Source organism: Myotis nattereri (genome assembly GCF_964212035.1).
Source record: "Myotis nattereri genome assembly, chromosome: 6".
Lineage (NCBI taxonomy): Eukaryota > Metazoa > Chordata > Mammalia > Chiroptera > Vespertilionidae > Myotis > Myotis nattereri.
Genome location: NC_138081.1, coordinates 6520025 through 6543763, shown reverse-complemented (window position 1 = coordinate 6543763; position 23739 = coordinate 6520025). Strand labels below are relative to the sequence as shown.

The 23739-nt window shown below is 59.8% G+C and overlaps 1 protein-coding gene across 1 annotated transcript; it reads left to right on the top strand.

Moving 5' to 3' along the window:
- Positions 1-15363: 15363 nt before the first annotated feature.
- Positions 15364-21382, top strand: MLN (motilin; the record flags this gene model as incomplete). The annotated part of the gene is made up of 3 exons (XM_081094894.1): positions 15364-15480; positions 18230-18346; positions 21302-21382. The coding sequence occupies 3 exons, from the start codon at positions 15364-15366 to the stop codon at positions 21380-21382; spliced, it is 315 nt and encodes a 104-aa protein (XP_080951020.1).
- Between the last annotated feature and the right edge of the window lie 2357 nt (positions 21383-23739).

Sequence of the window (23739 nt, the reverse complement as noted above, 5' to 3'; positions counted from 1 at the left end):
TCTGACTCAAAATTCTTCTGTGTGCCAACCCGAATATTTTGAGAACATGTTACACCTACTTGATATCTCTTAAGGTGTACGTATGTGAAGAACCTTGAAGAAATAATAAAATTCATTCGAGCGACAAAAACACAGTATATAATGATGAAAAATACATTATTTTTTAATGTATACATGTACCCTGATAGTCTGACAGAAAACTTTATGATTCCATTTGATATTATCAGTGGGGCTTTTGCTGCTGCATCACTGATGACAGAGATTTTACATCAGGTTTATATTTTGTGACCTTCAGAGATATGCACGAGCTACTAGTTTCATCCGTCAGGCTACTCCTATTACAAGACTTAACAAAATTCATCACTGAGAACAAAGATTCACAATTGTAAATGGAAGATTATAAGAAAGGGTTTCGCGTGCAAAAGTTACTGGCGTGCCATGTTTGGCACGCGTGCCAGGGGTTGCCCACCCCTGCCCTAACTCACCTGTCCCTGGTGCCGGAACCTCCCATTAGAGATTTATTCCTTTAAGTAGGACATGTTAGAAATACAAATATTCACAGTGACTCCAGTAGTCATCTGTGCTGGCCCTGCCTGCATGCTGGCCCTCCCTCCGCTCGGCCCCAGAACACCATGCGCCTGGCCTGCTGGCTTCCTGTCGGTTCCGCCCATGGAAGCTCCTGGCTGGAGACTGGGAGCCAAAGGAGCAGAAGCCACAGTGTTTCTTCTCTCTCTCGGGCTTGGGTGTCTGACAGCGGCTGCTTACCTGCAGCTTCCCCAGAGCGGCCCCTCCACAGCTCCAGTTCCCTCTCCACATCCCAGCTCCCACCTGGGCTGGCACGGGACCTCTTTCCTTGCAGGGTCACGGCGGGCAGGGGCGGCGGGGGCGGCGGGGGGGGGGGGGGGGGGCGGGGGACTCATCTCCAGGTGAGCTCTCCCAGCACCTCTGCAGCTGGGCCGCACGCTGTCCCTCTGCAGAACCACCCGCCCAAAGTGCTCTTCCTCTGCTTGGACTCTCACTGGCAGCAGCTCACACGTACAAAGTTCGATAAAGAACTATCAGTTCCACCTCCCCCAGCACACATCCCTTCCTCCTCAGTCTCCTCCAGCTCCCTGTCCACACAGGGCTCGAGTGGGAACCCTAAACGCCACCCTGACTCTTCCCTGCGTGCACCCAACCTGTCACACACCCGTGTGCATGGGGAGTCCTTGGCTTTCGTCACCGCCGGCCCTCGGGGCCTGCAGCCTCCCTGCCTCTTCCCTGGCTGCCCGCAGCCCACCCCACCGCATCCAGGGCGATCTCTAAAGACAACCCTCCATGCCCTCTCCTGCCCAAGACCCCTCAGCGGCATCCCAGCTGAATCAGACTCCTGCCCGGTCTTGTAGGATGCGCTCATTCCTATGTCGCCGCCCCTTTCTGGCTTTATAAAGGCCCTGCTGGAGGATGGGGGGCCCAGCAGAGCCCCCAAATCAGCAGACCTCGGGCTTGGGAAACAGGCAAGAAGCCTCATTTGGCAGGAAGCCAGGCAGAACTGGTCCCGGGCTGCCAGGCCCCGCATCCCCCATTACAGCCCAGAGGGAGCCTGACTGAGTATTTGAGACTCAAGGAGGGAGCAGTCGGTCAAGCCAGTCAAGTGCCATATCGTAGCCAAATGAGAGAGAATCTGGCCCCTCTGGCTTTCCACTCATTGCCCCAAAAGGGAAACACATGGATGCTGGACAGCCAAAGCAGGATACGTTTCCATGGGTGGCCTTCAGGTGCTGCGTGATCCAGCTCCCGCCTCCGCCTCCTCATCCCCAGCTCATTCGCACACACCTCACCCCCCCTCCCGGGTTCACGCCACACCTATCAGTTTCTAGAACATGGCCAAGCTCTTGCCTGTCCTTACGATCTCTGTCAAGGATGCCCCTTCGAAGAGGAACGGTGCCCTTCGCCCCAGCAGGCCACGGGCCTCTTAACTGCTCCATTTTCGCTGCTGAAAGGGTGGGAGGGGTGACTCCAGGCAGCTGGGTGGGCAACAAATCCAGCCAGCACGTTCACAGAGCCTGGATGTTGTCTGGGCAGCCCCGGTCCTGGGCTGCTCCCACAGGGGAGCACCAAGCCCAGCACCTTCCAGGGGGCGCTTCCCCAGAGGCAGGCTCACCATCCTCAGCGGCACCACAGTCCTGTCCCTCTGTGTCCCTCTCCCACACGCACCTCCTTCCGCCTCCCCACCTCCTTCATTACCACCAGCTGCAAAATTACAGCTGAAAACATAAAAGACAGGTGCTTGTCTTTGGCTTTTTTCTTGTAAGAAGAAAAACAATGAAGAGACAAACCCTAGGAAATCAAGTGTGTGTCGGGGGACGTTATGGGGAAATGTTAACTCAGCAAATTGAAATGCCAGGGATGAAAGCGAGCCTGCAGGCGGAGCCTGTCACACCGCACTCCCACGGTGACAGTGTGGTGACGGCAGCACCTCCATTCTGCTGGCTCCTGAGTCCACCTACCCCCGTGGCTCTCTCTGGCCCTGGCCCTCCTGACTCCCCTGGAGCGTAGACAGTATGGGTTGGAGCGGGTGCGGGGCTCTCTTACCTCTGCCCCTCCCCCACGAATTACACTTAGGTCCCCCAGTCCCCACCATCACGGAGGAGAGCGCCCCCTGGTGGAGCTGTGGCGTTGAACTGCACAGACAGTTGGTCTCCCCCTTCCCGGCCCACAGCTCCTAAAACCCTTGAGTTTCCTAAGTGCCGAGAGCAACGGGAGCATCCTTTGTGGCAATATTTAGTCTTTCGTCCTTGGTTCCTGAAACAACTCCAGAGTCATAAGGGCGAACAGAATGTCTGTTTTCACAGCGAGCTCCTTTCTGCCGCGCCTGGGTTTCTGTTAATGAGGTGACTGTGGGAAAGCACCTAAGGGTGGGCTGGCTGCCAGGGGAACCGAACACTTGATGGGAGGGATGGCTCCCAGGGAGGGGAGAAGGGCCAGAAATTGAGTTCAGCCGCCAAGGGCAAATGATGTGACCCATCACACCGCTGTCATGAGCCTCATTACAAAAAAAAAAAGGCAGGGTTCAAAGGGCTTCTGGGTGGGAACGCACCCACACACCTGGAGGTGGCGCACCCCCACTCCATGGAGACGGAAGCTCCTGAGCTCTCACCCTTGCAGACCCCACCTTAGCACCCCTGCATGTGGCTGCTCCTCCGCATCCCCCATCCTGCTCCTCATCATAAGCCCATAGCCCGGAGTTCATGCCTCTCGGGGCCCTGAGCCGCCCTAGCTAACTAATCAAGCCCGAGGACGGGGCGGGGCCTCCCGTGTACAGCCCGCCAGTCAGGAGCACCTGCACTTGTGATCGGCAGCTAACGTTGGGGAAGGGGAGAGCCTATGCGATGGAGCCCTTACCTGTGGGATCTGACACTACCTCCAGGGAGAGTGTGTCAAAATCGCGTTAAATTGTAGGACATCGGCTGGTGTTGCAGAATTGCCTGGTGGTGTGGGCCCGGGGAAGGGGGGTGGGGGTGAGCGGGAAACATGCCTGTGCTGGGGTGGCCTCAGCAAGAGATTGTGGCTTCTAGGATCACCCGTCCTGTTACCGGACAGAGGGCCTGGCCTGAGCCGGTCTGCTGGGGCCAGCAGGTAGTGTACAGGTTCTTGACTTCGTGCAGGAAAGATTTCACAACACGAGTGTAGGTGCTTGAGAGCGTGTCAAAGCTGAGGACAGCGAGACAGGAGGAGCTTGGCATAGAGGCAGCCACAGGAGAGCCTGGCCAGAGCTGCCCTGCCTCTCTGGGAGGCCAGAGAAAGGGGGCCTTGGGGACAGGTCCGGCCGTTAGCCTGGGACAAGCTGGCGCTGCCCAGTGCTCCCCTGATTGCAGGCCTCACTGGGTGGCTTAGAATTTAGGAGGTGTGTGCCTGGGGGGGAGGGGGGGGGCTGCTCCCAGAAGGGAGAGGGCATGCTGGGTCCTTTGTCTTGAGGCTTTATATCTCTCTCTCTCTCTCTCTCTCTCTCTCTCTCTCTCTCTCTCTCTCTCTTGCTGGAATCTTAGGGGAGGTCTCAGGAAGGTTTCAGCAGAATATTCATCCGTTTTCCACATGTGCCCTTCAGGGTTGTGGTCTCTACTGATTGGTCAGTGCCAGGGCAGGGGGTCATTGGTCATTGCAGCTGGTCCTGGCATCGCCCACCTGGTTTTGCTGCTTTTCTGGGCCCGGAGCTGAAATACAGCGGAGGCCTAGATGTTATCTCTAGGGAGGCGACCTTCTGCATCTGCTGTGAACTGCTCTGCCAGTTTGTTCAGCTCTGTTTCCCCGTTCCACTTGCCAGGGCTTCCTAGCTTCTTACTCTCCTGCCTCCGTCTCAGGGCCGGGACCTCCTAGATGGGAAGCCTCTGTCCTCTGTCCCAGGGAGAGGTTAGCCTTCAAGGGGATGGGCTGCATTCCTGTTTCCAGGGCACCAACACTCATCCCTGGTCACTAACTATGACCATGGTCTACTGGGCACAGAGGGTTCCAAGTGGACCAAGTCCTCAGGGGAAAGGAAGAGAGAAAGAGGTGCCTGGCGTCTATGGAGAAGAGCCCAGCAGATCAGCTCCTTGAGGCTAGGCTGTGAGGGGGGTGAAGGAGGGAACAAAGGATGTTGGAGACCAGAAAGCAGAGAGGCAGCCAGTGAGATGTAGCCAGTCCGGGGAGGGAGGGGACAGGGACCCGTCCCTGGCACCTGAGCTGGACCCAGGCCTAAAGGGCTCACACAGGACCTGGGCTGGAGCCTGTGAGTTGGTGGGAAAGGCCTGCTGCCCCCCGAGCAGTTACCGCCACACCCGGACTGTCTAACCCTAATGAGCATCTCACCCCACACAGCACCGCCCACCAGGCCCGCGGGAGCCTGGCCCCTCGAAGCAGCTGTGCGTCTTTCAGGACAGTGCTCACTGTCATCATGAGTTTTGAGGAAAAATGATGACGGGGCAAATTGGACCCCTCCCCTCCTGTCAAGGCCAGAGGCTGAGGGAAGGCGGGCTGGGCGTGCTGCTGGCTGGCTCTGCATTGCAGGGCTCCTCTCCCCTGAGAGCTCATAGCCGGCCTCACCCACAGCCGGGAAGCCAGCCCACTCCTCTCCGTCCTCCCAAATCTCCTTCTCGGAGCTCCCTGCAGGGCCACCCACCCCCTCGCCGCTGAGCACCCTTGAATGAGGGGTAGTCATTCCAGAGACGCGGCAGGGGAGGTCTTGCTGGCCTTAGGGAAAGGGCATTTGTTTAAACAATTCAGCCCTCCCAGTCCCAAATGGGAGCCTGGCTAAGTGGGCGGCCTCTGGGCGTCAGCGCCATGGGCCCAAGCCGCGCAGGAGGATGGGGAGGGGCGGCGCTAGACCTACGGAACCCCACTCTGGAGCCCGGAGGGCCTGCCCTTTCACTGCAGCTCGAAGGGACATTGGATCAGGAGTGTCCCCGCCGGGCCCAGTGCCTGGTAATCAACCATTCCCAGTGCCCTGCATGGGAAGGCAATTAAAGCAAGAATTAAAAAGCCATAGCGTCACTTCAACTCCATGGACTGGCCTGAAGTGTGTCCTCTGTCTCTAGGGAGTGTGGAGGCTGTGTGGGAGGTCCCAGGGCAAAGGGACGGGGCAACAAGGAAAGAGAAAGAAGCAGAAAGGGAGTTGGGGGCATGAGAATGCAGGGTTCTGAGGCTCGCACGCCTTCCCAGCACTGGCCAAAGTCAGCTCGCCCCCCACCCACCACTGCCCAGAAGCCCCCCTGATGGCTCTGGCCTTAGGAGGTTCTCCCCTCTGGAGTCTGGGTAGCCTTGTGTCTGTCTCCACCAGAGCATGTGCCCCCACCGATGGGCTGTGCTATGTCACCAGGGCCCACACCCACACCCAGTGCCTGGCGCAGAGCAACACTGGGTAGGTGATCCTTAACTACTGGTTGACTGGTTCCTTGGCTAAAGCTCTTAACATAGTCCCACCCTTGCCCCCCCAATACCACCCAACAGCCAGGCAAGGCCATCCCAAAATGAGTCATAAAGCTCAGCACCCTCAGGAGCCTGTTAGACACAGAGCACCCACTTTGTCCCAGGGTCTAACGAGCTCATGCGCATTCCTTCAAGGAAAAGCTCTGGATTGGCTTCTCACTTCTGGGAGCCAGAGAATTCTCATCTACTGAACCCCCCGTTAACCCTTTTCACATCAACAAAGCCTCCGCGGGTCCTCCTCCCGTCCCAGGCGAGGCCTTGATGGGCTTGGAAGTGAGGGCGGCACTCGGCTCCTTTCATTCCCATCCTCCTGGTGAAATCCTAAACCGGGGATTCAAGTTTGATTGGAGCTGTTCTAGCAACTTATGCCTCTGCCCTTTGGGAGCTACACGTGTCTATTTTAAATAAATTCCCCTTTTTTCGCTCCTTTTTACAAAGAACAACTGCAAATCACCTCTGAGGAAGCTTTCCTTTGGGGTGGGATTCAGTTCTGACAGCCAGACGTTCATGAGACAGGCCCGGGGTGAGTAATGATTACATGAACTAGCTGTGTGGTTGGCTCTTGCCACCCCTGGGGTGCTCTCTCAGCATCCTGCAGTGTTTGTGGCTGCAGTTCCCCAATAACTTGGTTGCTCTTTTAAGAAAAATATGGTTCTAAGGAGTGAAAGGAAGAAGGAAAGAGGGCTGGGTGCTGCAGGCGAGGGGCGAGTGAGCCCTAACGCCTGTCTTCACAGCTGCCCAGCGCTCTGTTGCTTGTGTTATTTAATTTTTTAAAATATAGTTTTATTTATTTCTAGAGGAAGGGAGAGGGAGAGAGAGACACCGAGAGAGACTCATTGATAGGCTGCCTCCTGAACGCCCCCTACTGGAGATGGAGCCCGCAACCTGGATATGAGCCCTGACCAGGAATCGAACCATGACCTCCAGGTTCATGGGGAGAAGCTCAAACACTGAGCCACGCCGGCCGGGCTCTGTTCCTTGTTTTAGATGTAGGTGAGCATCGCCAAGGTTTGCCACTACCCACACTGCTCTCTCCAAAGGCATCGTGCCCACACCCTGGGTCCCCAGGTGTGAAGACAAGCTGTGCCTCTGGCTTACCCTCCTACCCTGACTGAGACTGGAGGAGCTGGCCATGTGGCACACATGAGAGTCCGCGGGGTCCAGGCCTGAGGAGCGTGCTCACTGTGGTGGTGGACGGGTCTCTGCTCAACCAGACACTGATGAAGGGGCTGGAGCCGGGAATGGCCCCTGAGCACCAGACCTGAGCAGCAAAGGCCCCTCGACCCCTGGTGAACTCCTCCTCCTCCATCACCCAAGCTCAACCAGACCCCGGGCCACCCAGCCCAGCCCCGGGCCACCCAGCCCAGCCCAGCCCCGGGCCACCCAGTCCAGCCCAGCCCCGGGCCACCCAGCCCAGCCCAGCCCCAGGCCACCCAGCCCAGCCCAGCCCCGGGCCAGAGGAAACAGGATCCCCCTTCCTTACTGCCATCACCTCCAGGGAGGGCTGGGGGCAAGGAGACCTGGGTGACCACCACTGATGTCATCGGCAGAGCCTGTTGGAGACTCGCCGCTCGCATTAGCAGCCACCATGGCAGCCCCCCAAATCCAAACACCGTCAGCCTAGCAATGTGGGGAGGGTGCCGCCGAGTTCGCGATGCAATGGGAGAGAAAGCGTTTGGCCAGCTGGCTCCCTTCACCGGACCTGCCTGGATGGGGCTGACCTCTGAACCACTGTGGTCCCAGCCGCACGGTAAAACCTCAACCAAGACTTCCCTGCTTCTTCACATGAAAGCACAAACTTCCCTCAGCCGCAGACTTCCGCAGCCGTCATGAACGCACATCAGCCCCCGCCTTGCTCTCGTCCTCGTGTCCTGGGATGGGGAGCTGGGAGCTGCCTGCCGGGAAGGTGACGAGGAAGGAGGGGCTCTGGCGTGTGAGGGGCCGGGCTTATCTATAATTAATGAGTCGCTTTTGAAGCCATCTGCTCTCTCTCCGCACACATCTATCATCTCCATGCAAACACCATACAAACGTGTAAAGTGCAATAAAAGGAGCCCGCGTGCCACAGAAGGAGCAGAAAAGCAAGTCCCGCTGAAGTCCCGCCACGGGCCCAGCTCTCGGCCGCGCGGCCTGGCCCTGGAGAAAAAGTCATGCAGCCTCTTCCGAGCGTTTTATAGCAGCGGCTTGTGCGATAAAGCCCCATAAATAGAAAGGGAGCCCAGAAGCAAGTTGGTGACGGGGACATTTCTGGGCGTCCGTCAACCCCCCGGGGAAGTACTGACCGGGAGTCGGCAGGAGAGCTGCTGAGAAACCCAGCCGCGCCCCCAAGTTCCTCGAGCTCGGTCCACAGGGGAACGGAAAAGGAAGCACTTTATCGGATCGTTCCGGGTGCAGGCTGTGGTGAGCACTGGGCGGACACCACAGGAGGTGGGAGATGCAGGAATGTCACTTGGAGCAGCAGCTGTACCACAGACAAGAGCTCTGCTCCTTGGAACTGAGCTCCGGTGGGCTCTGCGTTTGTGTTTTCTTCCCACGTGCCCTGCTCCTACGCCGGGGTCCTGGGGTTCGGCAGTGTCTGCTGTGCCCCACTTCTCCACAAGTCACCGTGAGTTCTAAAAACAGACCCTGAGCCACAGAAGGAAAAGAATAAAAACACCCCACAGGTCACCAAAGCCGTGTCCCCTGGGCCAGGACACGATGTTGACTGAGATACACCTCTCAGGGCTTGGCTTGCCCAGTGTTTCTGCCCCTGAGCCCAGCCCCGGCCCCAGCTCTGTGAGGGACATCGGGGACCCCACACCGAGCAGAGCACCGCCCTCCCCCACCCCGCTGCCTGCACTCCAGGAGCTGGGCCCTTCGCCGCCTTGGCCTTTGCTGTGGCCAGCAAAGCCCTTTCATTCTTCGTGGCGCTCTGGGCAAGCCGACCGTCTACTAGTAAGCCTTTCCTTTCTCCTTTTCACCGGGAGCTTCGGCGCTCCCAGCATCCCTGACTCTCCTCTGTCTCTCAGCTCTGTCGTCCTAGACCGCCATCTGCCTCTGAGGGGCCATCGGGAACCGGGCCCTGTGAGCCCCTTGCCCCCCCAGGCGCCCCCCAGTTCCAGCTTTCCCCCTTCGCTGGCCCCTCCTGCCACCTGCGTCCTCCACCTCGTGTCCTTTGGTGCCTGGGGACATCGGTCTGGCCGTTCGCCTGGCCTTTCCACTGTGATTTGAAGCCGCTGGCATCTTGCTTTCGGGCTCTGTCCTGCTTGGTGCTGGCTGCATCTCCCAAGGTAGCAGCATCTGCAAATCTAGTTGCCACACGCTGCCTCCCTGTTCCGGGCCTTCGTGAGGACGCTGGGGCAGCGTCTCAAGGTCACGAGGAGAGGAGAGGAGCGCTAACGTGCCTGTGCCGCTGCCCACCTGGGGAAAGAGGCCCCGGGTGCCCACGTGCGGTCTGAGTCGTGTCCTCTGGGTTTTGTGAACTTCCCTCCCGGCCTGGGCTGGTTTCCTGCTCCCTCTGCCTCGGCCGCTGCACACTTGTGGAGTTCCCCTCTGAAGAATGAAGAGCTCAGAGCGTCCTTCCTTTCATTTTTTGTCCAATTTCTAGCAGGAGAAATCGCCACTAATTGAGGGTCTGAGGGAGAGACGTGTACAGGGGAAAGATGAAGCAGTCGTGACTAGGCTGGTTACCCGCCACCGCTCCATTTCTGACGCACTAACCGTGACTGGAAAGCACACCTCGAGGGCCAGGCACCTGGGAGAGGGGAGAGGAGACGCCCCGGCGAGACGGTTCAGAAAGAAGCGGCCCACAATCTGCAGCCCAGAGGGGCACCACGGAGAGGCACCTAGCCGGGGTGGCTCAGGGAAGAGGGCAGGTTTGTAGAATTTGTACCAGGCCTCGTGCTCACGCAGCAAACACTCAGGCACAAAGCACAGCCAGTCCTGAAGCCAGACTCTCGAGTTTGAATAATGGCCCTCCGTGTTAAGAGCTGTGTGACCTTAGGCCAGTCCTTCCACCTCAGCTTTCCCACCTGTAAAATAGGACAATAGCCACCCCGACCTGGTAGGGGTGTGAGATTTTTAAAACTAGTGTGTGTCACGTCTGCCTGTCATTTTCACTCCTGGGGCACCACCCTCCCCCCAGACACTGTCGAGTCAGAGCCGGCACTTTTTCTATGAGGTCCACATCATAAACATTTCCAGCTTCGTGGGCCGGACCGAACTCCTCTGAGTCCTGGCGTCGGTGGCACAGAGACCAGTGGGGAACCTTGCTGACCCGGGAGGGGGGCGAGATCGTCTGGCGGGCTGGAAGCCCATAAACCTTTGCTCCTTTCAGAGGGGAAAAGCCAGGGCAGACAGACGGGCTGATGGGAGAGGCTCCTGGACAAGCCGCCCCATCTGCATGTTGGGTTCCTCAGGGACCCACACGCTGACCCCAGGGCGACTGTCCTAACCCACTCTGGTCCTCTGTGACGCCCCACTGTGCCATCTCTGCACCTGCGTGTGGCCACTCCCTCCCTCTGCCCGCCTGGCCACGCCCAGCCGTGACCCTTGTGTGAAGAGACCTGTAGTGCCGTCACAGAGGAGCGAGTCAGTTGTTCCTCAGGTTCCTTATCTGTAAACCGGGGGCATGAGCACCCCGCGTGGGCTGCTGAGCTTTCATGCGCTCACACGTCAAGCACGCCCTGTGCGGCCGGCCTGTCCAACGGCAGAATGCTTTGGCCTCTCCCGCCTCGGTCCTTAAGTTTACCGTTAGAATCACACGGTGACCACAAACCTCCCGGTGGGTGTCCTCCCATCCAGGCCGCAGACGGTAACCCTCCTGCCCCACTCGCCGCACGCATGTGCCATGGTGACTGGGCTCCCCGAGCCTCTGGCGCTCGGCTGGCCTGGACCAGGGGTGGGCAAACTTTCTGACTCGAGGGCCACAATGGGTTCTTAAACTGGACCGGGGGGCCGGAACAAAAGCATGGATGGAGTGTTTGTGTGAACTAATATAAATTCAAAGTAAACATCTACACTAATAAAAGAGAAAAATGGTAATTGGCGTACGACGATACCCTTTTCATTGGCTAATCAGGGCTATATGCAAATTAACTGCCAACTAAGATTGGCAGTTAACTGCCAACTAAGATTGGCAGTTAACTGCCAACAAGATGGCGGCTAATTTGCATATGTAGGCACAATGCAGGGAGACGAAAGGGAAAGCAGGAAGAAGCCCCCTGCCACTGACAGTGATCTGAAACCCAGGGGGGAGCTAAGAGCTGGGGGGCCCTGGGGCCGCCTTTGCCCTGCCCCCCAGCCATGATCGGAGAATCAGGCGCCTTTGCTGCCCTGGCCAGTGATAGCAGGAAGTAGGGGTGGAGCCAGCGATGGGAGCTGGGCATGGTCGAAGCTGGCAGTCCCGGGAGCTAGGGGTCCCTTGCCTGGGCCTAAAGCAAAGCCCACGATCGCAGCGCCCCCCGCTGCCGCTGCAGGTCCCCGCTGCCCGGGCCGGACGCCTAGGCCAGAGGCATTAGGCCTGGGCAGGGGCGGAGCCTGCAACCGCGGGGAGTTGGGGGTCCCCTGCCCAGGCCTGACACCTCTGCCGGAGGCCTCAGGCCTGGTCAAGGGGCCGATCCGGTGATTGCTGATCGGAGGGTGATGAGGGTCAACTCCTCTGGCCAAGGCATCAGGCCTGGGCGGGGGGCGGAGCCGGGGATTGGGGGGATATGATGGTCCCCTTGCCCAGGCCTGAAGCCTGGGTCAGAGGCGTCAGGCTTGGCTGGGGGGTGGAGCAAGCAATCAGAGGGAGATGGGGGTCCCCTGCCCAGGCATGATTCCTGGGCCAGAGGCCTCAGGCGTAGGCGGGGGCCAGAGCCAGTGATCGGGGGGAGATGGGGGTCCCCTGTCCAAGCCTGACACCGCTGGCGGAGGCGTCAGGCCTGGGCAAGGGGCCGATCCTGCGATTGGAGGGTGATGGGGGTCAATGCCTGAGGGCTCCCAGTATGTGAGAGGGGGCAGGCTGGGCTGAGGGACACTCCCCCCCCCCCCCCCACACACACACACACACACACACCCAGTGCACGAATTTCGTGCACCGGGCCCCTAGTCATTACATAAAAGGGTACGGTCTTTTTTTTTTATAGTTTTATTCATTTCAAACGGGCCAGATCCGGCCCGCGGGCTGTAGTTTGCCCACGGCTGGCCTGGGCTGTCGTTTTCTTTTCATTCATGGATGAACCGAGAGGAGCTTAAGGGGGAAGACTCAACAGAGACTCCGGTCAGCAGGGCTGGCCTGGTGACCTCACATGGAAGGGACAACAGAGAAAGGGCTTTCAATAGAACAACCCTTGGGTGGGCGCAGAGGTCCACATGGGCAGGAGAATGCCATCTGTGAGGCTGGCTGCCACCGAACCCTGGCCGCGGCCCACAGAAGGGGCCTCCGGGAAAGCCCCAGCCACGGCGTGGCAGGCCTGCCGTTGTTTCCATGAGCCCCAAGAATCCAGGATCCCCACCCAGCACCCCCAAAGGTGTGGCCAAAGGTCAATGCGCTCCAAAGGGGAGATTGGAGATATATAAGGGCCCATCAGGCCAGGCGGACACAGAGGACGAGCAGCAACTCTGCCAGGCCCACGCTGACCACGCCCACACCGTGAGTAGCCATGGAAGGGGGGGTGAGCATAAGCCCCAGGGTAGCCCCTCTGCCACCTTCCATACTTAGTGGGGTCCAACTGAGTGCCCCACGCTGGTTTTGGGCGCAGGTAAGGGGAAACGAGGCTGCCCTGAGCGTGGAGGCCGGAGGGAGCAGGTGGGTGCAATTCTGTTTGGGGTCAGTGGTGCCATCGACTGCCAGCTGAAACCCCAGCCAGAGCTCAGCAGGGCCCCAGGGCCCATGTGGCACAGAAGCTTTGCTCTGGAAGCTTTGCTCTGGAAGCTTTGCTCTGGACTTGAAGAGGAAAGACGGGTCCCCAGGGCTCCCAGGCCTGGCCTCCTCTGGAGGGGCGGGAGGGGATGGGCTGGAGGCAACACCCGCCCCTCCAGTACTGGGATGGGAAGTCAGCCCTCAGGCAGCAGAGAGCTCAGGTCGCTCTCCTCTGCGACCAGGACACAGTGAGTGTAGGAGACATGCCAGCTGGATCAAGAAAATGAGCAGCAATGGATTCTGCCTTTTTTATTTCAAGTTTTTATTGATCCTTACAGAGTGGATTAATGCCAACACAGAATGAAAGGGTCTGCAGCATCTCCGTGAAGGAAATGGGAGGGCTTCACTGTGACACAGGCGGCTCCTCTAGGGGGGTGGGGGTCAGAGACTGTGAAGGGGAAGGATAGGAGCAAGGGAGGAGCCACGATTCAGGGCTCCCCACCCCCACCGGCCTCTGTCCCCTCAGGTCCTCCGAGAGAGGGATCTTCAGAGGCCGGGGGCCCTCCCCACCCTTGGGAACCTGTACGCACCTGGCCTGGAGGCTTTGGCTGTCTGGGCACTGGTGTTCTTGCTCATAGAGTTTTATCCAGACAAGGAGAGAAAGTAGGATGGGCACCAGGGTAGCAAGATGCAGAGGAGCGTCCGCTGGGCACAGGTGGCCTCAGAGGACTGAGAGAGAGGGCCTGGCAGAGGGGCAGGACACAGCCTGGAAGATTCTCTCGGGGGAGAGACAGGGCGGACCTGGGAGAAGCGAGAGGCCGGCTCAGGCAGGGCTCTCCTGTACAGCAGATCCTGTCCCACCCCCAGGTGAGCCCCGGAAGCTCATTATGTGAAACCCCTCCCTGCCTGGGGCCCGGAGCCCACCCAGCATAGGAACGCTGGTGCTGCCGGAGACCAATTCCAGCATGTCATAATTTCAAGACTTTCATCAAAAGCTTGATGAGACTTGGGGACTCAGCAGGGTTGAGTCACACATGTAGTCACCTGTTGGGAATGGCTGAAGGCATTTCCCCAAACCTGAATAGGAAACTGATTGTGGCTGCCAGACAGCTAAAGGGCATCTTAATCTACATGTTATTGCCTCCTACTGGCCAAACACCTGAACAGCCGTAGGCTATTCCCCAAACTGACAATGCTTCTGTGCCCTTTGAAGCCTTACCCTTTGAAGTGTATTATCTCCACCTTGCCTTAGGACAAATTGTGTTAATAAAAGCAAGGGGCCTAGACAAGGAGGGAGTCTTCAGTTCCTTCAGCTGAAGGTCCTCTGACCCCCACTGCCTTTCAAAATTATATCTCGTCTCCAGACTCTTTATTAGTCTCTGGATTTCGATGTCATCTGCGCACAGCCTTTTCCAGATTCCTGAACCCTTCTTGATGCTGGGACATGAACCCCGGCATGGTGCCAGGAGTCCAGTCACCGGCCTGGCCCGGGGAGGCCCCTCCCTGCCTTCTGTGGCCAGAGGCAACATGCGGTGGGGACTAGGGAAAGCACCCGGCCTCAGATGGCCAGGCTCCAGCCCCCACCCCACCACCCCACCCCCGCCCCTGAATGAGTCCCTCCACCTCCCCACGTCTCCTCCCTCCCCAGGTCACACCTGCTCCCAGGTGGGCATGAGGATCACGCAGGAGGGCTAGGAAGGAATCACCCAGGCCTGCACCCAGCAAGCAGACCACATGTCTTCCCTGGGGCCCTCCCGGCTGGCCCTGCCCCCGCCACTCACCCCCCCCCTCCACCCCCCCACCCTCCTATCCCCCCACCTCCTAACCCACCCACCCCCCTATCCCCCCACCCCCCTGCCCAGTTGCTGAGCCCTGTCTCAGTCGCTGCATTGCCACAGCCACCGCGCCCACTGCTCCCTCCCAGGTGTCTGCAGCCAAAAAGCCACTTCCTGGGATTCGAGAGGGGCCCCAGGAGGTGTGGGGTGGCAACTTGCAGGAACGGGTACCCCTGTTGTTTCCCATGGCAGCGAACAGGCAGCTGCTTCAGGGGCTGGGCAGGGGCTGGTTCCAGAGCCAGTGCCGCCCAGCGGGTGGGGCCTCACCCCCGCTCTGTCCGGCTCTGCCCCCCTGGGCAGGTCTCAGTGCTTTTCCCTGGAGCCCTGGAGCAGAGCTGGGCATCTGGGCCTGGTCCATCCTCCCCACACCCTGATCTGCTCAGGGGCGGGGTCCCCAGGCCTGGCATGGTTCTGTGGTATCTAGGGGTTTTTTCTCTGAGACACGAGGCCCCTCCCACATCAGGAGCCTCTGGGGCCCCAGCAGACCTCACCGATAACAAGAAGGGCCCATGTGGATGAGTCTGCCCTGGTGCGGGCAGGGGCCAGGCGGCCACGCCGGGTGCGTGGTCAGCTCTCAGGGCTGTGGGGCAGAGAGGGGCCTGAGCTCACCTGGCAAAGCCCCACGCAGGCCCTGTCACAGGGGCTGGGCAGGTGTCAGGGTCACACAGCCCAGGCGGGGCCTGGACCAGCGCTCCCACCTCCAATGCAGCCGCCCATCACTGCCCCCAACAGTGACAGCAGCCCCTGTCGCCCAGCTCCAGGATGGTGTCCCGCAAGGCCCTGGCTGCCCTGCTGGTGGTTCACGTCACCGCTCTGCTGGCCTCCCAGACAGAAGCCTTCGTTCCCATCTTCACGCACAGCGAGCTCCAGAGGATGCAGGTAAGAACCCCCGCGGCCCAGTGCCCACCACCCAGTGCCCACCCCTGTGGCCCACTGCCCAGTGCCCACAACCCAGTGCCCACCGCCCACAGCCCACCGCCCAGTGCCCACCACCCAGTGCCCACAACCCAGTGCCCACCACCCGCAGCCCACTGCCCACCAGCCAGTGCCCACCACCCACAGCCCACTGCCCACTGCCCACCAGCCAGTGCCCACCACCCACGGCCCACTGCCCACTGCCCACCGCCCAGTGCCCACCACCTGTGGCCCACTGCCCAGTGCCCACAACCCAGTGCCCACCGCCCAGTGCCCACCGCCCAGTGCCCACAACCCAGTGCCCACCGCCCACAGCCCACCGCCCAGTGCCCACCACCCAGTGCCCACCACCCGCAGCCCACTGCCCACCAGCCAGTGCCCACCACCCACAGCCCACTGCCCAGTGCCCACCACCCACAGCCCACTGCCCACTGCCCACCAGCCAGTGCCCACCACCCACGGCCCACTGCCCACTGCCCACCGCCCAGTGCCCACCACCTGCGGCCCACCACCCAGTGCCCACCACCTGCGGCCCACCACCCAGTGCCCACCACCTGCAGCCCACTGCCCAGTGCCCACCACCCACAGCCCACCACCCAGTGCCCACCACCCAGTGCTCACGACCTGTGGCCTACTGCCCAGTACCCACCGCCCAGTGCCCACCGCCCAGTGCCCACCGCCGTGGCCCAGGTGGCACAGCCCTGCTCGCACTGAAGAGGTGTTAGGTCTAGAGTCAACCTGCGTTTGATCAGCTCTGCCAGGGGACAGCATGGGGGCTGGGACCAGGCTCCAGCGCCGCCCTGGCCTCCACTCCTCTAGAGCCACTCGGTGCCAGGGGGGCATCTCTTCCCACCCGGCACCCACCTCCCGAGGAGCCTCCAGTTACCACGTCAGTGCACATTCGCTCAGCATCTGGGTGAGAGGCCGGCGCACAGGGAGACGTACGGGGAAGCCCAAGCCCCCCGTCTTCAGGAGCCGGCCTGGGAGCCAAGACAGACCCGTGGGGAAGTCACAGCCGGTTAACTGCCCAGTCGGTGCCCTGTCCTGAGTGCTGAGTCCCAGGAGGGGAGGCACTCGGGCTGGCACCTGGGAAGCCCGGGGGCAGGTGAGACTGAGCCTTGGGAGACCAGGAGGGGCCCCGGTGGGCAGACGTCCAGCAGCGGCCAAGGCCTCCTTCTCTCAGAGCCCAGGCGACACCAGGTGGCAGCTGCAGGACAGCTGGGCCGCAGGACTGCCTCCCGGTGACTTTATTTATTTTTTAACATATATTTTTATTGATTTCAGAGAGGAAGGAAGAGGGAGAGAGAGAAGCACCAATGGTTAGAGAGAATCATTGATCGGCTGCCTCCCGCACGCTCCACACTGGGGATTGAGCCTGCAACCCGGGCATGCGCCCTGACCTTCTGGGTTCAGAGGTCGGTGCTCAACCACTGAGCCACGCTGGCCGGGCCCAGTGACTCACTTTATTTTTTTTTTTAAATATATTTTATTCATTTCTTACAGAGAGGAAGGGAGAGGGATAGAGAGTTAGAAACATTTATGAGAGAGAAACATCGATCAGCTGCCTCCTGCACACTCCCTACTGGGGATGTGCCCGCAACCAAGGTACATGCCCTTGACCGGAATCGAGCCCGGGACCCCTCAGTCTGCAGGCCGACGCTCTGTCCACTGAGCCAAACCAATTAGGGCCCAGTGACTCACTTTAGACACAGGGGCTCTGAGTGCCCGTGCGACGTGGGGTTCTCTTTCACCCGAGGAGATGAAGAAATGGAACTGGCACCTCCTGCCTGTCCGAGGCCAAGACCCCGCTAGGGACAAACACTCGAGTCAGTTCCCTGTTCTCTGGGAGGTCGCGTGGCCCCGGAATCGGCTTCCGTATCCGCACCCTCTGTCCCGGACAGGCATCCACGTCCCTGAGCAGCGGCCCTTGCAGAGCCAAGGCTGGACTCAGACCCCTCCTTCAGGGACACACCTCCCTCACCCCGGTCCCTCTCCAGAAAAGATGACCGCGGTTCTAGAACCGTCCGCCAGGGCAGGCCCGAGCTGAACCCCAGGAGTGCGGTTAAGAAGCCAGAGCGCAGCGGGTCTGGTCTGAGGGCTCGGGCCTGGCCAGTGGGGTGCCAGGCAAGATGGAGGCTGGACAGAAAGAGCCAAACTCAGTAGAACATAAACTAGCAAAAACGACAACCACAGGACGCTTTGCATGAACCTGTTCTGCGGTCTTGCTCCCTGCAATTGCCCGGCTCCAGGGTTTGTATGAAGAAGCTGCAAGCTCCCTCCTCCATCAGTCATCTCCCTGCCTTCCCTCTTATAAATCCCCTCCCAGGGACTCCAGCTTTGGGCCCCCTGACACCCTACAGGCTAGGCTGTCTTCCACCTTTTTTATAGGTTCTCTGCTAAGAAAAACACATTTTCACACTTAATATGCATGCAGGGCAGCCATTATTTTCAGCATTTTAACTTAATTAACAGGAACAATCTGGGTGCAATGTTTGAACTTCAAAGGACCAGATTCCTCTGCAAGCTGACCTGCTGGTGGGCAACTCGAGGGCCAGTGTTGGGCCACGGTGTCTGCGACTCGTGCAGGAGGCACGGGAGAAGGGGGCTGTGGCCCGAGGGAGCTGGGCCACTGGCACCCGGGGCAGAAGCAGGCGAGGGCCATCTGGGGAGGAGAGGAAGGGCGGGTTTGGTGCCATTTGTGCTCTGCCCCTAGGAAAAGGAGCGGAACAAGGAGCAAAAGAAATCGCTGGGCGAACAGCAGTGGTCTGAAGAGGTGGGTCCTCTGGACCCCGAAGAGATCACCGAGGAAGAAGACGACCAAGTTATCAAGGTGAGCGGACAGGCGGCCAATGCAGAGACACCTGGTGTGTGTCCCTGGCCAGCCACCGGACACGCCAGGGCTCAGCAGCAAGCCAGGGGTCCAGTAGTGAGCCCCATGCGGTGGGAAGGCAGGCCCCGACATGAGACAGTGCACTGTTTCAGGCGCCGAGTAAAGGAGTGTCAGAGAGAGTGGGATTGGACGGGGCAGTCAGGGAAGGCCTCTTGGAGGGGGTGGAATTGCCTTTGAAACCTGAATGACGAGGAGCCCCTCCATGAGAGCTAGAGCAAGGGCTTTCCCGCCGCAGGAACAGGGAGGCGATGGCCCTTCTCAGGAAGCACCTGGCGGGTGTGCGGTCCTCGAGGCCAGGGGCCTGAGAGGCGATAGGGCCGCAAAGCCTGCTGGGCCAGGGCCACTGGGGGTCCCAAGCAGGGACTTGGCCGGACCTGACTCTGGGCAGCACAAGGGAAGGCAGGAGACTGTCAGGGGGGAGCTGCAGGCCCCCACGGGAGAGAGATGATCCAAGACAGCTCGTGTGAAGACCTGGGCCCAGACCTTCAGCAACAGGTTAGGGTGCCCAGACCGTCCGGGCCGGCGAGCCTGGACTGTGTCCAGCACAACTGTAGTTTCACGTTCATGTATTCTGACCATGAATACCCTGAGCCCTCTGTGTGTGTGGCCGGTTCAGGGCCCTGGAAATAGAGCGGTAGACAAAACAGACGTGTCAGCAGCCCTCCTGGCTCCCTGGCTCCAATGGGGGACCAGAAACAGATGCCAGGATGGGCAACATTCCTCGAGCAAGATAATAAGCCCACTGTGCCCCATAGCAGGTAGGATAAGCGCTACGGAGAAACAAAGCAGGGAAAGGAAGGGGGTGGTTGCAATTTAAATAGGGTGATCAGAGCAGGCTTCATGATTGGGTGGTATTAGTGCAAAGACTTGAAGAGAATGAAGGAGTGAACCAAAGGAATGTTTGGGGGAAGAGATTCTAGTCAGAAGCAAGAGCTGTGCAAAGGCCCTGGGGCAGGAGTGGGCCTGGAGCATCCAGGGAACAGCGAGGAGGCCAGAGGGGCTGCAGGGGAGAGAGAGGGAGATGAGGCAGAATGTGGACGTCATGGGCCATTGTTTGGACCTGACCTTCACTCTGCTGACTGGGAGCCCTGGGGCCTTTGAGCAGAGGAGGGACCTGATATACATGGAGAACGGGCTAAAGGGGTGAAGGCGGAACGAGGGGGACCCCTGAGGAGGCTGTAGAACCCAAGAGAGAGTGGTTCAGCCCAGGTGGTCATGGTGGAGTCAGAGCAAAGGTCAGATTCTGGAAATATTTTGGAGGCAGAAGCCCACGGGACTTGCTGGAAGAATGGATATGGGATGTGGAAAAGGGGGAAAGAGAAAACCCTTTTTCGGCGGGACACCGGAAGGATGGAGCTGCCACCCGGGAGGGTGAAGCCTGTGGTTGGCTGCAGGGTGACAAAAGGAAGGTCAGGAGGTCAGGGGGCCTGTAAACTGAGATGCTGTTGGCATCTGGGTGGAGACGATGCAGGCAGGTGGGTAAGTGAAGAGGGCACTTCAGGAGAGGCCAGGGCTGAGACATCACGTGGGAGTCCCCAGCGATTAGATGAATTCAAGTCGGGACAGGGCGAGGCCGCTGACTGGCGCGGGCAGATGCAGAAGGGAGGCCCCAGGACTGAGCGTGAGCACTTCCCTGTGGAGGCCTGGGAGGGAGGAGACGAGTGAGGCCTTGCCAAGGTCACCCAGGGTCAGGGGAGAACGCGCTGGACTCCATGCCTCCCGCCTCCCCCCGACCCTGGCCGTGATCTTCCCGCCCCCTAGGTAGCACAGCATGCTGTCCCCAAACAGTGAGGTCCGACAGGTAGCCCAGAGGCTCATCTTGGTGCTGTGGCCCCGCATGGGGCTCCTTGGGCTCTGAGGAGGGAACGGGAGCGAGTCCCTCCGCTGGTGAAGGGAGGCTGGCCCGGAGCTGCCCTCTTCCAAGCACCGGGGGCAGAGTTAAGGCACCATTGAGGTTTCCATGGCACAAGCTACATCCAATGTAACATCCGGGAGGCTCGGGGGGCGAGGGCACCTCGCGTCCCTGTCCATCTCCCTGGAACCGTGCTGGGCAGGCCAGGGGCCCTATGGATCGGCAGCCCAGCCTCCTCCCTTTACAGGGGAACTGAGGCCAGGAGGACAGCCACAGCCAGGGGGCGGCACAGGCCGGGCTGGACCTGAGCCCCACACGCCGCCCAAGGTTGCCCTGCAGCATCCGAGCCCATTCCCAGCCCCAGGGAGCGGGTGGAGGTGGGAGCTGGTTTGGCAGCAAGGCCAGTGAACCAGGAAGCTCTGGGGTGACAGCTAGATGAGTCTCCAGACAGGGCCCTAGGGGTTCACTGTGTCCCCAGAGCGCCAGAGCAATCGAGCCTGGTGGGCACTGACACTGACCCTGGAGACAGGCCCACTGGGTTACCATTTTATTCATAGATACTTAGTACCTGTGTGGCCTCAAACAAGTTATTCAACCATGTCGTCCTCGGTTTCCTCATCTGCAAAATGGGGACACTGACAGTCTCTACATCACAGGGTTACCGAGAGGCGTAATAATATGCTGAAGGCCTTAGGGTGACATCTGGTGCGTGGTGGCATAGCCTCAGGAGAAGGGGAGGTGTGTGTCCCCCACATGAAAAGCCAGGAGGGTCCTGCCAGCCCACCCCTCCTGTGACAGCTCCCCCAGAGGAGGTGTGCTGATCCTCCTCCCAGGACTTAGCAACTTGCAGGATCCAGCCCCCTTGTTAGACCAGGGGGGCGGGGGGGCAGAGTTCCCAGCAGGCCCTGGAAGCCAGAGGATCCCAGAGGATGGGCAGGGTGGGGCCGAGCGGCAGGGCGCCCGCAGGGCACCCCGGGGTCCTCGGCACTCCCCCTCTCTCCCTCTCCGCCTCTCCCTCCTTGTTAACTCTGCCTATTTCACAGCTCACTGCTCCCGTGGAAATTGAAATGAGGATGAACTCCAGGCAGCTGGAAAAGTACCGGCCGCCGTGGAAGGGCTGCTGAGCGAGTGCTGCCCACCCAGAGTGGTAAGGGCGGCGTCTCCGGCACTGACACCACCCACCCGTGTTAGCATTCCAGGAGCGAGCGGTCTGAGCAGGGTTTGGGGACAGCGATTCGCTTTCCTGCTTTGCACCCAAGAACGAGCTGTTTTCTCCCAGAAGCGTGCCCTCCCCTGCCGTGGAGCAGGTGGCTTGATGGCTGTGGCGTCCAGGGGCCCAGCCCCCAGCCAGGGCACTCCCTCAGTGGCTCAGGCCCACGTCCCAAACACCTTTCTGGTGACAACCCACCAGCCCTCCCTGCTTCAAAACCCCACTGAGCTGCTGGTTACTCTGAGGAACACAGTGCAGTCTGGCCGAAAGCCTGCTTGTGTTCATCGCTCTGCAAATCGCAGTCCTGAGCCCCATCTGGCCTTGCCCAGCCCAAGGTCGCCCCAGTTACTTGGGCAAAGCTAGGTCTCTGTGACAAACAGCCACTAATTCCTTCTCACGGTCCCAGGAGCAGGGAATTCAGCAAGCGAGCAAGCGAGCGACAGGGAGGCTAAATGACTTGCCTCAGGCTACAGAGAGGGTAGAGGTGGGGCTGGCTGAGCCGGCCAAACCCCTGGGGGGGTGCCCCTCCTCCCTGGGGCACAGGCAGCTTTAGAAGGTGGTTTCATAAGCTCCTGGGGACCTGCTGCCACTACTCAGCTACAAACCTTGATTTTCTCCAGCAGCCAAGTGACCGCCGCTCTGCTCCTGGGAGAACTGGCCGCTGAGAGCCTCCATGGAGGGCTGCATGGCCGGCGGCTGGGCTTGGGAGCAGGGCACCCGCTCCCCAGCAAATCCCTCTGCAGCAAATAAAGCATGAAATATACAGAAACGACTCTCTTATTTAATATCTTAATATCCAAAGGTCAAACTCAGGTCAAGCCATGGGGGGAATGAAGTTCTGAGGGAGATGCCTACATTAGCAAATCATGGGACTTGTCTACGTTCTATGTTCAAATATTCACTCAGGCCACAGAATTGGGGGATTTGCACGGGCCCTTCCACGACTGGTGAGGAAACGGAGGCCCAGAGAGCTGGTGTTTGTCCACACAGGGGTCTGTGGCTGAGCGAGGCCTGGAGTCAGGGCTCCTGCCTCCTGGTCCGTTTTGTTTACCAGCGAGGCCAGGTCTAACGGGCCAGCGAGTCTGAAGCCTCTGCACTCAGCCCCTTGCTGAGTGGCCTCCAGCTGGTCTCTCACTCAGTGAACCTTTGCAGAAGCAGTGGCAGTAGCCACTGAGCTGCGGGCATGGCGCACCAGCAAAGAGCAAATAATCGTTATTATCCCTGTGAGTGCACGCTGCCGCGGCCGCAGCACATACACAGCCCCCCGCTTAGCCCTGCCTCCTAAACACAACTAGATGGGCGTTCCATTCCAACGTCATTTTACATTAATGAATGTTCACTTACGTATAAGCCAGGGCCATGCAGGAACCATCGGCCACCAGCAAATTAGGCACAGTGCCGCTCCACGTCTCCACCCACCCCACCGCACTGCGGGGGCGGAGCCACGGGTGGCAGTTACCTAAGAAGGACACTCCCCTGGGTGCTCTGAACGCTCTGAGGAGCACCCAAGCCCGCTCACTGCACATTCAGCTCCCAGTGCACAAACCACGAAGCCCAAGCGCAGCCGCAGGGCCCGGGAAATGCTGCTGCCGCCGCCGCCGCCAGGCAACGAATGGCGCCAGGGCCGCAGCGGCAGGTGGGAGAGGAAGAGACGCCATGTGATCAGCTGGTTATTAGTAACAGGAAGGAGCAAAGGGGAGGCCAGACATTGCAAGCGCGGCCATCTGGGCAGCTTCACAGGAAGCTGCAATTTCACACCCCAGGGACCCACGGCCCACGGCCAGGTCCGCGCAGATCACTGGGGAAGGGGCCCAACTGCGGGGAGATGGACACAGGCACGGTGAAGCGGGATGACAGGGGAGGATGCCTGTCCATCACCCTGGGCACAGAGCTGACAGGGTCAATGCCAGCCGTGGGAATACATAATCCCTAGGCTCTTGGCGACCTGGCTGTCCGGGCTCTTGGCGACGTGGCTCTTGACTCTCTGGTTCCTTTGGATTTGCTTCTGCCCGTGTTCCCTCCATAGCCACGTGCCCTGTGGATCCCAAACACAACAGTCATGAGCTGCAGTTGGGACCCAGCTGGTGCTGGGCTGGACTGCGCCCCCATATGGGGCGGGAGCTCTGGAAAACGCAGTCACTCTGGCCAGACTGAAGCCACAGCTTCACCTCTCCCATGGCAGGACAGAGGGAAATGGACCTTGGAGACTCAGGGTGATTCACAGAAACAAGCTTTCTACAGTCCCGCACCCTCCCGTGGGCCTCTGGAAAT